This window comes from Tachyglossus aculeatus, chromosome 22 (genome assembly GCF_015852505.1).
Source record: "Tachyglossus aculeatus isolate mTacAcu1 chromosome 22, mTacAcu1.pri, whole genome shotgun sequence".
In the NCBI taxonomy this organism is placed as follows: Eukaryota; Metazoa; Chordata; class Mammalia; order Monotremata; family Tachyglossidae; genus Tachyglossus; species Tachyglossus aculeatus.
Genome location: NC_052087.1, coordinates 42998063 through 43013836, shown reverse-complemented (window position 1 = coordinate 43013836; position 15774 = coordinate 42998063). Strand labels below are relative to the sequence as shown.

The following is a 15774-nucleotide window of genomic DNA, read 5'->3' as shown; positions in this document are numbered from 1 at the left end:
TTTTCCTGCCCGCACCGCCTTCCCTCCCTCCCTCCCTTTCTCCAAAGTCTAGTCAACTGTAAAGTTGATGCTGGAGCCAGAGAAGTGCTTTCTGAGCTCCGGCACTGACTGAACACGGGGTGGGCGCTGAACCAGGCTTCCCTGGAGAAGTGAAGCCCAATTGCTGTGTTCTGGGTCAAGCTATCCTGGATCTGAGGGTTGCCAGCAAAACTGGAGACTGGAGTCTGGGCCGGAAAAACCTGTGGTGGACTTCGGGTGTGAGAAGCAGCCTACCTGATGCCCTGTACTCTGTCACATATGCTTAGACACAAACACACTCTCTCTCTCTCTCTCTCTCTCTCTCTCTCTCTTTCTCTCTCTCTCTGAGGGAAGAACGCACTAAAGCCATTACCAGGTTTGAAGTCAAAGGGAATTTAGGCTATGTCAAAGGTCACAGGTCCATAGACGCACTGACACAGACAACACCCTGAGAGAAGCAACATGGCCTAGAGGAGAGAGCACTAGCCTGCAAGTCGGAGGACTTGGGCTCTAGTTCCAGCTCCACTGCCTGTCTGCTGTGTGACCTTAGGCAAGTCACTTCACTTCTCTGCTTCAGTTACCTCATCTGTAAAGTGGGGATTAAGACTGTGAGCTCCATGTGGGACATGGACTTTACCCAACCTGATTAACTTGTATCTAACCCAGCACTTAGAGCCTTGTCTTACATACATCAATTAAATCATATTGAGCACTTACTGTGTGCATAGCACTGTACTAAGCATTTGGAAAGTACAATTCAGCAACAAATAGAGACAATCCTTACCCAACAACCGGCTCACAATCTGACTCCCTCCCTCTCCAGGGCTGGGAGGATTGTCGCTGCTGGGACCAGTTTTTAAGCAGCTCCATGGCACCCAGAGAGTCAGTCAATTGTACTTATTGAGTGCTTACTATGTGCAGAGCTGGCTACTCCGGAGGCAACTGTCAAGAAGACCCAGTTACAAAGGGGCTTAGGAAAAAAGCTTGTCATACAGTAAGCTGTAACACCTTGGAGAGCATCTTTAGAATCCAGACTGCATTCCAAGGGAAGCGGGCTCCACAGTCTAGGGCTATTCTTCTCTGCTGCCGTGCCCCAAAGAGGGGATGTGTTTGGCTGGGAACTGGACAGATTAGTCAACTGTTCAGTGGTATTTACTGAGCTTTTTCTGTTTGCAGAGCACTGTACTGAGTGCTAGGGAAACTCCGAATCCAAGGAGTGGGTATAAACGATCCCTGGCCACAAGGATCTGCAGACTAGAGGGGGAGACAGACATTAAAATAAATCAATCACAGATGGATATGTACAGAAGAGCTGTGGGACTGGAGGTGGGGTGAATATCCAAGTGGGAAGAGGAGGGAGCCCAAAACCTAAGACTTTGCCCCTCTTGGCATTCCCCAGAAAGGTCAGTGTGAAGTCAGAAGAACTGGCAAGGCTGGCCATGGAGGTGGGCACGGAGAAGGGGGTGAGAGGGGGGACTAGGGAAGCACCTCTGGGTAAGGTCACTTGTGGTAAAAGCAGAAAAGAGCCCGGGGAGGGGCTGCAGGGGGTAGCAAGAGCCCCCTCGCACCTCTCCTCCACCAACAACCCTTCCAACCTCCCCGAGAGCAGCCCTCTCCGGACTCTCCCAGCCTGGGCATCACCAGATCTGCCGGTTGCCCCTTCCCCGCCAGGCCCGGGCTGGGAGTTCGGACGCCCGGGTCCTCGGGCCCCGCTGGCACTCTCGCCTGGCTGTCCCTACGCCCCCAAAGCCGTCCGGGGCAAACTTCCCCAACCAGCCATTGGCGGTACGGTGTTGTGAGTTGCGGTGCGGTGCGGGACCCCCTGTGCCCTTGGCCAGCTGGGAGCCATTCCGTCAGCGGGCGACGGGTCTCCTCTAAAACGACCCCCGCCTCGAAATCCCGGCCTGACCGCTCACACTCACCCACACACCCACTGCCTAGAGGTGTGCATCACACGGTCCCGCCTCTTAAGGGCTATAGTATGATCAGCTTTGGGGGCAGAAAGGGAGAGGGAGGATGGAAGGGGGTGACGGGACCTCTGCCCACCTACCTACCGGCCAGAGCTGGTGGAGAGAGAGAGAGAGAGAGAGAGAGAGAGAGAGAGAGAGAGAGAGAGATGCGCCCCGGGAGGGCAGGAGGGCAGAGGCCAAATGAAGAGCAGAGGGAAAGGGGTGGGGGAACCCGGGAGGAGAGAAGAGAGGGGGAGCCGAGAGAGAAAGGTGGGGGGGGGGGGGGACTCGGGAAGGGAGACAGTGGGGGGAACTTGAGAGGGAAGAGAGTGGGGGTAACTCGACAGGGAAGAGAGTTGGGGGGACCCTGGAGGGGAGATAGTGTTGGGGGGGACGGACCCTGAAGGGAGACAGTGGGGGGAACTCGAGAGGGGAGAGAGTGCGGGGGACCTGGAGGGGAGAGAGTGGGGAGACCCTGGAGGGGAGAGTGTGGGGAGACCCTGGAGGGGAGAGAGTGGGGGGGACTCTGGAGGGGAGACAGTGGGGGGATCCTGGAAGAGAGAGAGTGGGGGAACTCGAGAGTGGAGACAGGGAGGGAACTCAGGAAGGGAGACAGTGGGGGAGGGGGGGACCCTGGAGTGGAGAGAGTGGGGGGACCCGGGTGGAGGGGGACCAGAGAGGTGGGATCCAGAGTGTAGCGCTCCCGCCAAGGGGATGGGTGCCATGCAGCCCCCCGACCCTCCATCCCCCCGAGAGGCTGCCCTGCCGGGTTTCTCCAAGTCCGCATCCGACCTGGGACCCATCCACCATTCCGGCCGGACCCCCAGACCCGGGCCCAGACGACCCCGGCCCGGCCCGGCAGACACGGTCCCCCCTCCGTCCCGGCTCACCCCCGACCCTTTCAAGACTCAAATTCCCCAACAAGCCCATGATTTGCTGAAGCCGTTTAGAGCGCCTATTAAGCCAGCGCCGTTCGCTTTATGGCTGCGGTAGGCGGACAGCCGCAGCAAAAAGAAAAACATTGCAATCCGAACGACGGCGACGACGACAATAATCCGAAACCGGGGGGAGGGGAAAGGGGAGGGGGGCTCCCCGGCAGGTCCGGGGTTCCAGGAGATGGGGGCGGGGGTGTGTGAAAAAGACACCACTATAAAAAGCATCTCGGATAACGCGCGGGTGAAATGTGAGTCATCCTGCTAGAAGATTCAAACGGGGAGAAATGGTTTCTGCTGGGGCGTCTTGGAGTCGAGGAAGCCCGGGGTAAAAACCGCTCTTGGACTCGCTGACTTTTCCCTAAAGCCGAGAAGGGCGAGCCCCCAGACCCACCCACAGCTTTGTCCCACCCGTTCCGGCCTCCAAAACGCTCCGGGACCAGCATCTTCGGGGGCAGGAGGGGAGGGAGGAATTGGAAGGGGGTGACGGGACCCCTGCACACCTACCGTCTTCCTTGTCCAAGACCATCATCTCAGGGAGCGTGAGAAGCGTCCGGGGGGCTGCCCGGCCGGGTCCCGCAGCTGCCACCCCGGGGAGAAGAGCTCAGCTCGGCTCTGAGCCCTCGGAGGATGAGCTACGGCGCGGCTGACGGGCCTTGGGCGGCGAGAGAGCTCTAATTACCCAGTTGTCCAGCTTTTAACCTAGATTGCACTCAGCTAGAATTACATTCAGAAGCGAAGCACTTTGCGGATACAAAAGCAGTCTCACCTACTTTTGTGCTTCAGAATGGCAAGGAACTAGGAACTGTAATTTAGAAAGAAAAAAAAAGAGGGGGTGGGTGGGAGGGAAGAGACAGGATCAGAGCTGTTTCTTTGATTCTCACCTTCTAAATGGCTCAATTTGCCCAGTATAATCTGTCTTAATGTAATTGCATTTGATAGCTCATAACCCCGGCTCTTGCAACTACACAGCTTTCAGCCTTATAAAGTGTTTTCCCCTTGGATTGAAGCTGAATCGAAATCTAAAATTATATTCAAAGAGTTGGGAGACGGAAGGGAGGCGGGGGGGAGAGAATATCTGAGCCTGGCTACCGCAGTCTTTCTCTCTCAATTTATGAGGTTTGCACTCTTGCTACTGAATAAATGCGCACATTTCCCACAGACCCCCCCTCCTTCAACACGCGCGCAAACGCACACATGCATACACACTCTATCTCTCTCTTTCTTTCTCTTTCGACAGAGTTTAATGGGGAAATTGAAATGTGCCTGGCTCTCCAGCACCACCTTCAGGAACTCTATATGAGTTTTTTTAAAAATTTTATTTCAGAACCTATTTAATAATAATAATAGTAGTATTTGTTAAGCGCTTACTATGTGCCAAGCACTGTTCTAAGCGCTGGAGGGGGATACAAGGCGATCAGGTTGTCGCACGTGGGGCTCACAGTCTTAATCTCCATTTGACAGATGAGGGAACTGAGACCCAAAGAAGTTAAGTGACTTGCCCAAAGTCACAGAGCTGACAAGCAGCGGGGCCGGGATTAGAACCCATGGCCTCTTACTCCCATACCCGTGCTCTTGCCACTGAGCCACGCTGCTTCTCGATAATCGTTTCTTGATTTAGGGAGGCTGATTCCTACAAATACATACAATCAACAACCATGCTCCCCAACCAACTCCAGCTCTTACTTTCATTCATTCATTCATTCAATCGTATTTACTGAGCACTTACTGTATGCACAGCACTGTACTAAGCGCTTGAAGTACAAGTTGGCAACTTGAACTTGAAGAGGTTCACTGGGGTACCCCTGTCGGTGACCTTCAAGGGGAGTGATTTTAACCCCACGGATCGGGCAGATGACACTCAGTTGCTTCCACACCTTCACTGTGGTTAAAGTTGTACACTAGAGTATGGGAGGAGGAAGCATCTTCTATTCCCAAATCCCCTTCCCACGACCCTGGATCCCTGAAAACTGGAAGCGTTATGGTAGTTGGGCCGGTGCTGTGTTGTCTCTGTACTGTCCCACTTGCATTCAATTGGGTCTTCCTTCATCTGGAAGGAATTTCCATCCCTTGCTCTCATCCCATTTCCTCCTTGAACGGCATTCATGGCCACAAGGATGGTCTGAAAGGCAATTTCAGTTTTCTTCACAAACAGTTCAAACAACTTTCCCCGTATCAGTGGCTTAGACCAGTCCTTTAGGGCTTTTCCCCAGCGTTTTTTTTTTAAATGCCATTTGTTAAGCACTTACTTTGTACTAGGTATTGTGCTCAGCAATGGGGTAGATCTGAGATAATCGTGTTAAACACAGTCCTTATCCCACAAAGGGCTGACAGGCTTAATCCCCATTTTACAGATGAGGTAACTGAGGCACAGGTCCTTCTCCCTCATTACTATAATAATAATAATGATGGTATTTGTTAAGTGCTTACTATGTGCAAAGCACTGTTCTAAGCACTGGGGAGGTTACAAGGTGATCAGATTGTCCCATGTGGGGCTCACAGTCTTAATCCCCATTTTCCAGATGAGGGAACTGAGGCACAGAGAAGTTAAGTGACTAGCCCATAGTCACACAGCTGACAATTAGCAGAGCCAGGATTTGAACCCGTGACAATTCATTCTGTTTTCTACAGGATAGTCTTGCCCTTTTATTTAATGGTATTTATTAAGGGCTTATTATGTGCCAAGCACTGTTCTAAGTGCTGGGGTTTGGTACAAGGTTATCAGGTCAGATACAGTCCCTGTCCACATGGGGCTCAAAGTCTAGGTAGGACGGTTTGCCTTCAGTGGGTTTGTCCCCTGTTTGGTAACAATGTAAGCTCATGGTAAGCAGGGAAGGTGTCTGTTTATTGTTATACTGTACACTCCCAAGCACTAAGTACAGTGCTCTGCACATAGCAAATGCTCAATAAATACGATTGACTGCTGACTGATTACTCCCGCATGAATTTTTGAGGCACTAAACCTCCTGCCAGCAGAGTTCATACACACCTGGGAGGAGAATGCAAAGATTCCGGAACGAGTGTGGGGGCTCAGGAGTCCTCGCTGAAGAACAACTCTAGGATCACACAAAATCAGTGCAATTCCACAAAATGGCATGTGACATCATTGCATTATCCTGCGTGCTCCCCTGGAGGAGTGATGTCACATGTGTCTCCTTGCCCAGTATTCACAAGGGCTGTCAGGGATCACCCTGTGCATTACTCCCAGTCTGACTAATAATGATAATCACAATAACTGTGATATTTGTTGAGTGCTTACTATGTGCCAGACACTGAAAGCCCAGGCTTTCATCTGTGAGCTACTCAGGTTGGACACAGTCCCTGTCCCACATGAGGCTCACAGTTTTATTCCCTATTTAACAGATGAGGGAACTGAGGCACAGAGAAGGGAATTAACTTGCCCAAAGCCACACAGCAGACAAGTCTCAGAGCTGGGATTAGAACCCACAAGCTTCTGATTCCCGGACCTGTGTTCTATCTACTACTCTATGCTACTTCCTGAGAACCCCCTTTCTACACAGAGTGGAGGGAGATAATTTTACTCTGATGGTTCAGGCCTGTTCCAGGCTCAAATGGCTATTCTTGGGGATCTATAGAGAAGAAAGCCATGGCGCTCTCTCTCTCTCTCTCTCTCTCTCTCTCTCTCTCTCTCTCTCTCTCTCATGAGACTTTTGCAGGCTCATCATCACATAATCCAATTCAGGGAAACATTCTGTTCCCCTGCTAATGGGTCCTATCTCCTCGGCGATGGCCAGTGGGAAACAGGACTTTTGGAAACCATGATGGGAGGCTTAGGATACATATCGTTAATACCGATTTTTAATTAGATTCCTTATCCACCGCTCAGACGGCTTTTCTTCTTTCCTTCATTTTGAATGCTTAATCTTAATAGTCCTTGAACATATCTGATGTTAAATATATCATTTTGCACAAAATCGCTTTCATCCAGGACTCAATGTCTCTGGCTTCCTTCCCTCCCAGGGCCTGCAGGCACCCTTCCCTGACCATCCTGAAACAGACCCGAAACCCCAAAGTTTTTCTGAAGTGAAGATCGTCACCATGCTAAAGTGGCATTTGAACCGACCGATGAATAGGGCCTCCAAACTGTAATAGTGTGTTTAGGCCCCAGAAAAGCTAACACCTTAGTGAGTACAGGGTTCATAAGTTTTACGATCATCTGTATACCATCCCATTTGTTCAGAGTCAACTTTTGTCTTAATAATTCCACAAGCCCATTGAGATCTACCACTATTTTGAAAGTTCTTAGCTCTGAAAATGTCAGCACACATGGGCATATGAATGTATACACACACACACACACACTCTCTCTCTCTCTCTCTACAATTTGCCCTTCAATTAAGCAGACAATTAGTCATATGTATTGAGTGCTTACTGTGTGCAGAGCACTGTGCAAAGTGCTTGGGAGAGTATAAGATAACAGAGTTGTTAGACAAGTTCCCTGCCCACAAGGAGCATACAGTCTAGAGTTCTTGCCTTAGATCAGGGAAGTTTTCATTTCCTGGGAGGGTGGGGGCCAGAATTTCAGAGGATTTCACGGATTTCACTTCCTGTTCTACTTCTTAAGACCGTCTGTGGCAGAATTTTGAATGTGGACTGGAAGAAGCCCCAGGAATCCTGTTGTTGCAGAAGACGGTAAGTGTCACCAGAGAGTTCAAATGTTACCCGAGAGTTCATTCATCCATTCACATCTAATGAGTGCTTAAGGTGTGCACAGCACTGTATTATGTGCTTGGGAGAGTACAATATAACAATAAACAGATACATTCCCTGACCACAGTGAGTTTAGAGCCTAGAGGGTTCCTGTCAATGGAAGCTTGGGGCCAAAGTCAAGTGGGAGATGGGTTTATTCTGAATCACTTATTTGAAATTTGTTACTCTGGAAGAAAATATTATTATGAGACCATTATTATGAGAAGCAGCATGATTTTCTGGCAAGAGCACGGGCCTGAGAGTCAAAGGACGTGGGTTCTAATCCCAGCTCCACCACTTGTTTGCTGTGTGAACTTGGGCACGTCACTTCACTTCTCTGGGCTTCAGTTACCTCATCTGAAAAGAGAGGTTAAGACTGTAAACCCTACGTGGGACCCCCCAATTACCCTGTATCTATCCCAGCATTTAGTACAGTACTTGGCACATAGTAAGTGTTCAACAAATACCATTTTTAAATAATTATGAAGCTAGGAAATCTATAGAAACTTTGAAAAAAATATAATTTAAAATGAAATATTCACTCAAATGAGTATACTAGGCCGACACCTCCCCTCTCACTCACCCACCCCCATAGCATGTATCCTCTGCTCCTGGAGATCATCACTCCATCCCCTCCGGAGTTGGTGAGGGTACAAAGATATGCACATAGCAAGTTGGATAAGGAGAGAAATTTCAGATTTTCAGGATGAAATGATGTCCAGTCGATAGTGAATCCCCTTTATTCTCATTATTCAATCGATAAATCATATTTATTGAGTGCTTGTCATGTGCAGAACACTGTACTAAGCGCTTGAGAGAGTATAATACAATAGAGTAGAAACGTTCCCTGACCACAATAAGCTCACAGTCTCAAAGGCCCATTAAGACCCAGACGGGCACATCTGCTCCCCTTTTACGGCAGGTCCCTCTTTCAACAAAATATCGTTCAATTTTGGTCTGCTTTCACTTTCCTTGCCTTCAATTCTTCTCCCACACTCAACTTTCCACGACTGAGTTCCCACCCCAGATTTCCTTAGAATCTTTAAGACACCTAATTAGCAGTTAAACAGCTAGATTTAAAATAATTAATCTATCGAAACTGGGCAGAATATCTGAGCGCTCATGATTCCCTCTGAGCAGAAATCCTGTTTGTTCTCATTTGCTGGTTGTAACATACGTGGTGGCAGGAAGGGTTACAGCCCATCTCCTTTTGCCAGAGATGGGGCGGGTTCTCTGCTGGGATGGTGCTCAGCCTCATGGCCTGTCTGTGTGGGCACACCTGTGAGCGTGTTCCCACCCAAGCTCCCCTAGCTCTGATGGTGTGGAGAGGGGGTTGGTGGAGAGGGGAGAGGGTCTTGGAGCAAGTTTCGGATGTGGATTGATATTTCCGATGACCACATTAGGTTACAATGTGACCTAATCAATCAATCTGCACATCAGGCAGAAACTCCTCACCCTGGGCTTCAAGGCTCTACATCACCTCACCCCCTCCTACCTCACCTCCCTTCTCTCCTTCTACAGCCCAGCCCACACCCTCCGCTCCTCCGCTGCTAATCTCCTCACCGTACCTCATTCTCGCCTGTCCCGCCATCGACCCCCGGCCCACGTCATCCCCCGGGCCTGGAATGCCCTCTCTCTGCCCATTCGCCAAGCTAGCTCTCTTCCTCCCTTCAAGGCCCTGCTGAGAGCTCACCTCCTCCAGAAGGCCTTCCCAGACTGAGCCCCTTCCTTCCTCTCCCACTCGTCCCCCTCTCCATCCCCCCCATCTTACCTCCTTCCCTTCCCCACAGCACCTGTATATCTGTATATATGTTTGTACATATTTGTTACTCTATTTATTTATTTATTTTACTTGTACATATCTATTCTATTTATTTTATTTTGTTAGTATGTTTGGTTTTGTTCTCTGTCTCCCCCTTTTAGACTGTGAGCCCACTGTTGGGTAGGGACTGTCTCTATATGTTGCCAATTTGTACTTCCCAAGTGCTTAGTACAGTGCTCTGCACATAGTAAGCGCTCAATAAATATGATTGATGATGATGATGATTAGGTTACATCAGATGAGTTGTTTGGTGTCACTGCAGGCACATGAAATGATACTGCTCTACTTACATAAGCTGACGTCACGGTGCCACAATACATAATTCAGCCAGCCGACAGGCTCTTCCGGCCCTTTCTTCCTTCCCCTGGACCCGAGACATGAGTACATTTTCAGAAACCCAGGTCTGGGTCATCGATGCTCTTTGGATGAAAAGGAGCTTGGCCTAGAAACTTTCCCCAAGAGACAGGCGGATCCAATACAGACTCTAAGCTCTTTGTGGACAGGGATCGTAATAATAGTTATAATAATGGCATTTGTTAAGAGCTTATTATATGCCAAGCACTGTTCTAAGAGCTGGGATAAATACAAGGTGATCAGGTTGTCCCTCGTGGGGCTCACAGTCTTAATCCCCATTATACAGACGAGGTAACTGAGGCACAGAGAAGTGAAATGGCTTGCCCAAGGTCACACAGCTGACAAGTGGCAGCATCGGGATTAGAACCCATGTCCTCTGACTCCCAAGTCCACGTTCTTTCCACTTAGCCATGCTGCTTCTGTGGTATTTGTTAAGTGCTTATTATGTTCCAGGCACTGTACTGAGCACTGGGGTGAATGACACAGTCCCTGTCCCACGTGGGGCTCACGGTCTCAATCCCCATTTTATAGATGAGGTAACTGAGTCCCAGAGAAGAGAAGTGACTTAGCTAAAGTCACCCAGCAGACAAATCGCAGAGCTGGAATTTGAACCCATGACCTCCAGACTCCCAAGCCCGTGCTCTATCCACAATAAAATCCTGCTTCTCCTACCAACTGTACTGTATTGTACTTCCCCAAGGGCTGACAACAGAGCTCTGCACACAGTAAGTGCTTAATAAATAGCATGGATTGATTGACAAGGGTTCCATATAGATTGAAAGCTCCTTGTGGGCAGGGATCGTGTCTACCAACTGTATTGTATTGTACTCTCTAAACACTGAGGACAGTGCTCTGCACATATTAAGCACACAATAAATACCACTGATTGATTGATTGATGTGGGTCCAATATAGACTGTAAGTTCCGTGTGGGCAGGGATCGTATCTATCAACTCCACTGTGTTGTACTCTCCCAAGGGATTAGTAGAGAGTTCTACACAAAGTATGTGCTCAGTAGATGCCATTGATTGATTAATTGAAGGCTTCCTGATCCATCCTCACAACCTCAGGCCCTCACAGATGGCACCATAGCCAGTACCCCAAGATGGGGAAAGCTCCCCCATTTCTCTCTCGCTCCCTTTTTTTTTCATGGTATTTGTTATGCGCTTATTATGTTCCAGGCACTGTACAAGTGCTGGGGTAGACATAAACTAATCTGGTAGGATGCCCCACCACTTGTCTGCTGTGTCACCTTGGGCAAGTCACTTAACTTTCCTGTGCCTCAGTTACCTCATCTGTAAAATGGGGATTGAGATTGTGAGCCCCACATGGGACATGGACTGTGTCCAACCCAATTTGCTTGCATCCACTCCAGTGCTTAGTACAATGCCTGGCACACAGTATGCACTTAACAAATACCATAATTATTAAAGAGCACAGTACTGGAAGTCAGAAAACCTGAGTTCTAGTCCTGTCTCCGCTACCTGCCTGCTCTGTGACCAAGGTCAGGTGCCTTAAATTCTCTATGCCACAGTCTCCTCATCTGTAAAATGGGGATTAAAACCCTCTTCTCCCTCTCCATTGATGTGCAAGCTCATAATGGGGCAGAGATAATCTGATTTGATCATTTTGTCTCTAACCCAGCACTTGGGATAATGCTTAGCACATAGCAAGCATGTAAATGCCATAATTATTATTTAGCAGGCCTAACCAATAATCCCTGGGCCCCTGATTTTCTTTTCTCTGCTTTTAGGAGTGAAATGTCACCTTCCCTCCACCCTGCATCCTGTTCCAAGGGACCTGTCTCTCCATCTTTTGAGTGGGCTCTCATTTCAATGCGTTCTTCACTTGGGCTTTTTAAATCTCCCACACACATACATAGACACCCACGTACACAAAAACACACACCCGAATCATTCCCATGGGTCGGTGGGGCGCTGGCTGACAGAACGGCCTGTACAGTCTAGGCGTTAGCGTTTCCCTCCCTCATCGGACCCGTGTACTGAGCACATCTGCCATCCTTCAGCAAGTCCAAACGCCCCCAAAGCAGCTCCCCCTCCCCACTTGGCTCTCCGCCCTCCCTCAGAGCTCTGCTCCCTCCAGCCACAGAGACGACCTCCCATCGAGTCTCGTTTAAACAGCTGTGGGAGGGCTGGCACAGGGGGGAAAGCACTTTGGTTAAAAAAAAAAGTTAGGGGAGGGGGAAAGATAAATAGGGCGCATCCCAACGCGCATTTATTAAACGGCCTGAGAGAGGGAAGCAGTGTGGCTTAGTGGACAGAGCACGGGCTTGGGAGTCAGAGGTCGTGGGTTCTAATGCCGGCTCCACCACTTATCAGCTGTGTGACTTTGGGCAAGTCACTTAACTTCTCTGTGCCTGTTATCTCATCTGTAAAATGGGGATTAAGACTGTGAATCCCACCTGGGGCAACCTGATTACGTTGTATCTACTCCAGCGCTTAGAACAGCGCTTGGCACATAGTAAGCGCTTAACAAATACCATCATTATTATTATCATTATAAATCACTCAGAGCGAGTAGAAAGCTCAGACCTCAGAGGGCACCCTCTTCAACCACCACGTCTGGTCCGGAGCTCATTTCTGATCCAAAAGTCGGAAAGGGGAAGGAAAATAAAAGAAAGAAAGAAAAAGAAGAAGAAGAAAAAGAAAACAGGAGGCTGGAGTAGATATCTGCCGGCCTCCTGTTTCTGCATCATAAGAAAGAAGGTTTTAATGTTTCTACATCCCCCTGCCATTTAACCCTTCACATATCTCCTCCCCTCCCCAGGGCACAATTCATTAATTCATTCATTCATTCATTCAATCGTATTTATTGAGTGCTTACTGTGTTCAGAGCTCTGTACTAAGCGCTTGGAAAGTACAATTCGGCAACAACTAGAGACCATCCCTACCCAACAACGGGCTCACAGTCTAGAAGTGGGGAGCCAGACAACAGAAAAAAACAAGTGGACAGGCATCAATAGCATCAATATAAATAAATAGAATTATAGATATCAGAGGAAGGAAGGAAAGGCCCTCTTAGGAGTGCACAAACTCACACACACGCACACACGCACACACACATGCACACACAGCTAATCCCAGGGAAGGGGGAACCTCCAAAGAACATGCATAGATGATTTCTTATCTTTGGGCACCTGCAGGCTCAGGCTACTGCCCGCTCAGTGCTTCTGCCCCTCTGGTCTCAGACACCCGTCAGCCCCAGATCCCGCCTGCTGCTGGACCGGCTCTTACTTTGAGCAACTGAGGACCACCTTACTTCCCTCTCCCCGCCCCCCCCATGTCTCCTGCATCGCGACAGTGAGGCGACAATTTCCAAGGGTCACGAGCTTCCCGGGACCCCTCTCCGACTCCCCATGGCTCGGAGGTCCCGGATCTCAGCGAGCTCCAAGGGAAACTCGCGGTGAAATCTCTCACGGCCAGAACACTCGGTCACTTTAGCTCCAACAGGAAGGGAATGCAACTACCAATTCCGTTATATTATTGCATTGTACTCGCCCAAGCGCTTGGCACAGTGCTCTGCGCACAGTAAGTGCTCAATAAATACGATGGATTGATTGATTAAGGAATTGTTTGCAGGGGTAGATGGCTATTACCAGCGATCCACCACCAATGTCACACTGATAGCACTCACCGACAATCCTTCAAAGGCATTTATTGGATGCCTGCTAGGTGTGGCGCACTGTACTAAGTGCTTGGGGGAGTAGGATCTTACCATTTAGCAGGAGAGGCCGGCACTAAAATAAAGTACTGCTCTACCCCATATCCCGAGGGCTGGAACACGGCTGTCCACTTTTGAGACCCGGCACTTGAGCCATCCTTCCAGGATAGAATGGGGAACCGTGGCTCCGTTTCGTGGCCCGGGAGTAGGGAGAAGAGGAACGGAGAGAAGTGAATGTCAATCAATCGATCGTATTATTGAGCGCTCACTTGTGTGCAGAGCACGGCACTAAGCGTTTGGGAGAGGACAATGTGACAGATGCATTCCCAGCCCATGACTTTGCAAGAGTTAGGGAAGACAGAGAGTATTCAAAGTCTTCCAAGGCTGATGGGTGGGAGGAAGGCCCAAACTGAGAAAATACCTGGGAAGGGAAGGGAAGGGGAAGGGGAAGGGGAAAGGGGAAAGGAGAAGGGGGAAGGTAAGGGAAAGGGGAAGGGGAAGGGGAAACGGGAAACGGGAAAGGAAAGGAGAAGGGGGAAGGTAAGGGGAAGGGGAAAGGGGGAAAGGAGAAGGGGAAGGCAAGGGGAAGGGGAAAGGAGAAGAGGGAAGGGAAGGGGAAGGGGAAAGGGGAAAAGAGAAGGGGCAAGGCAAGGGGAAGGGGAAGGGGAACGTCTTCTGAACCCCTCAAACACCCCAGGAGTTCTGCCTGGGAGCTGAGCCCACCGGTAGGGCCATCTCTCTCCTGAATTCTCCCACTCCGGAGGGCTTGGAGCTGCCTATTTGCATCCCCAAAGCTCAGAAGTGTTACCCGAGCCCCTCCACAACATCTCCAAGCCCCAGACCAGAACACACGAAGGGCGATTTCGGAGAGAAAGGGCGAAAGGAAGGGTGGCATCCTTACCCCTCCATCCCTCACCCAGACGGTTCGACCCGGAGGATCGGATAGGGGGGGACTGGGCCAAACCTGGCAGGGGACTGGCCGGGTGGGCCGGAGGGGAAGGTTGGGTGGGATTTGGGGAGGTGGGAGGGGGGTGGTTAAGGGGTTTGTGTGTGTGGTGGAGGGATGGGGGAGGGGGAGAGGAAGGGTCCCACCCTGGCCTGGGCAGCAGGTGGTCGCATTTGGCCAGGATCCCAAGCTTTCTCCCCGCCAAGGCTCGGCCCCCTTGGGATGGGGGGGGTTCCCTGGGACCCGCGCCCCTGAGAAGGGAGGGAAGGGGGGGAGGAGGGGACCCCCGCCGCCTTCTCCCCCCTGCGCCCCCGACCAGCCAGGGGTCCCCTTTGTGGAACCGCTCAGCGCCGCGGGGACCCCGCGTTCAGGCGGGCCGGGGGGCTGCGGGGTTGGGGGGGGAGGGGATGGCTCCAGCCCCCCGCCCGGGTCCGGCCGCGCTCAAACTTTGGGGTCCCCTTCCCCGCGCCCCCCGCCCGCCGCCTCCTCCGGGGGGCCCCCCAAGCCGGAGCCGGTCCTGCCGCCCCGCCCGGCGCGGAGACTGGAGGCCCGGGACGCCGGGGGGCCCCCCGGACCCCGGCTGACCCTCGCCCGCCGCCCCCAGCCCCGGGAGGGGGAGGGAGCGGACACCTACCGTCCTCCTTGTCCAGAACCATTGTCCAGCCGCTCAAGCCGCTCCGGGGAGGAGGAGGAGGAGGAGGAGAGGGAGGAGGAGGAGAGGAGGAGGAGGAGGAGGAGAAAGGGGAAAGGAGGAGGAGGAGGAAGAAGAGCCGGGTCCGGGAAGCTCAGCCGGCCGCGGCTCCTCCAGCTGGGCAGCGCGGCCCGTGCCACCTCACACCGGCTGGCTCGACGCCGCGGGGAGCCCGGCCCTCCTGGGACCCCTGCCGGAGTCCGGCCCGGCCCCTCTGCCCGGCTCTGCCCGGCTCTGCCCGGCTCGGAGGGTCGCTCCGGCCCCCGGCCCTCCCCGCCTGGACCGCCCAAGGAAAGCGGGAGGGAGGAGAGGGCGACCCGGGAAAGGGGGGCAATAAGGAGTTCAATGCCCGAAGGATGCGGGGAGCGGGGCAGGGGGTCCGGAGGGGGGTCCGGAGGGGGGTCCGGCCGCGTCCACCCAGGAGGGGACGACCCCGAGAAGGAGCCCCTGCGCCTTGCCCGGAGAGCTTGGCGATGGGGACGGGGAGGGGGCAGGGACCTGGGCAAGAAAAGGGGCAAGAAAAAAACGGGCAAGGACCGGGGCCAGAGCCGGGGCAGCGGCGGTGGGCAGAAGAGAGCCCGAGTCCGGCCCCAGGACGCGGAATCTGCGCCCTCAACGCCGCGCTCCCTCGCAATTTATGTGCCTCTGCACTCTCCGACTGCTGAATAAATG

The 15774-nt window shown here is 51.8% G+C and overlaps 1 protein-coding gene across 3 annotated transcripts in view; it reads right to left on the bottom strand.

Annotated features, from left to right (window-relative positions):
- LMO1 (LIM domain only 1) overlaps positions 1-15095 on the bottom strand; it is an 83676-nt gene extending 68581 nt beyond the window's left edge. The window contains exon 1 of one of the 3 annotated variants that reach the window (XM_038764722.1): positions 15046-15095. In XM_038764722.1, the coding sequence (XP_038620650.1) occupies positions 15046-15067 (22 nt within the window). In that variant the 5' untranslated portion in view covers positions 15068-15095. Of the gene's footprint in view, positions 1-3406; positions 3676-13519; positions 13557-15045 lie in introns of those variants that run through there. The other 2 variants (XM_038764723.1, XM_038764721.1) reach the window with 2 other exon arrangements.
- Positions 15096-15774: the final 679 nt, after the last annotated feature.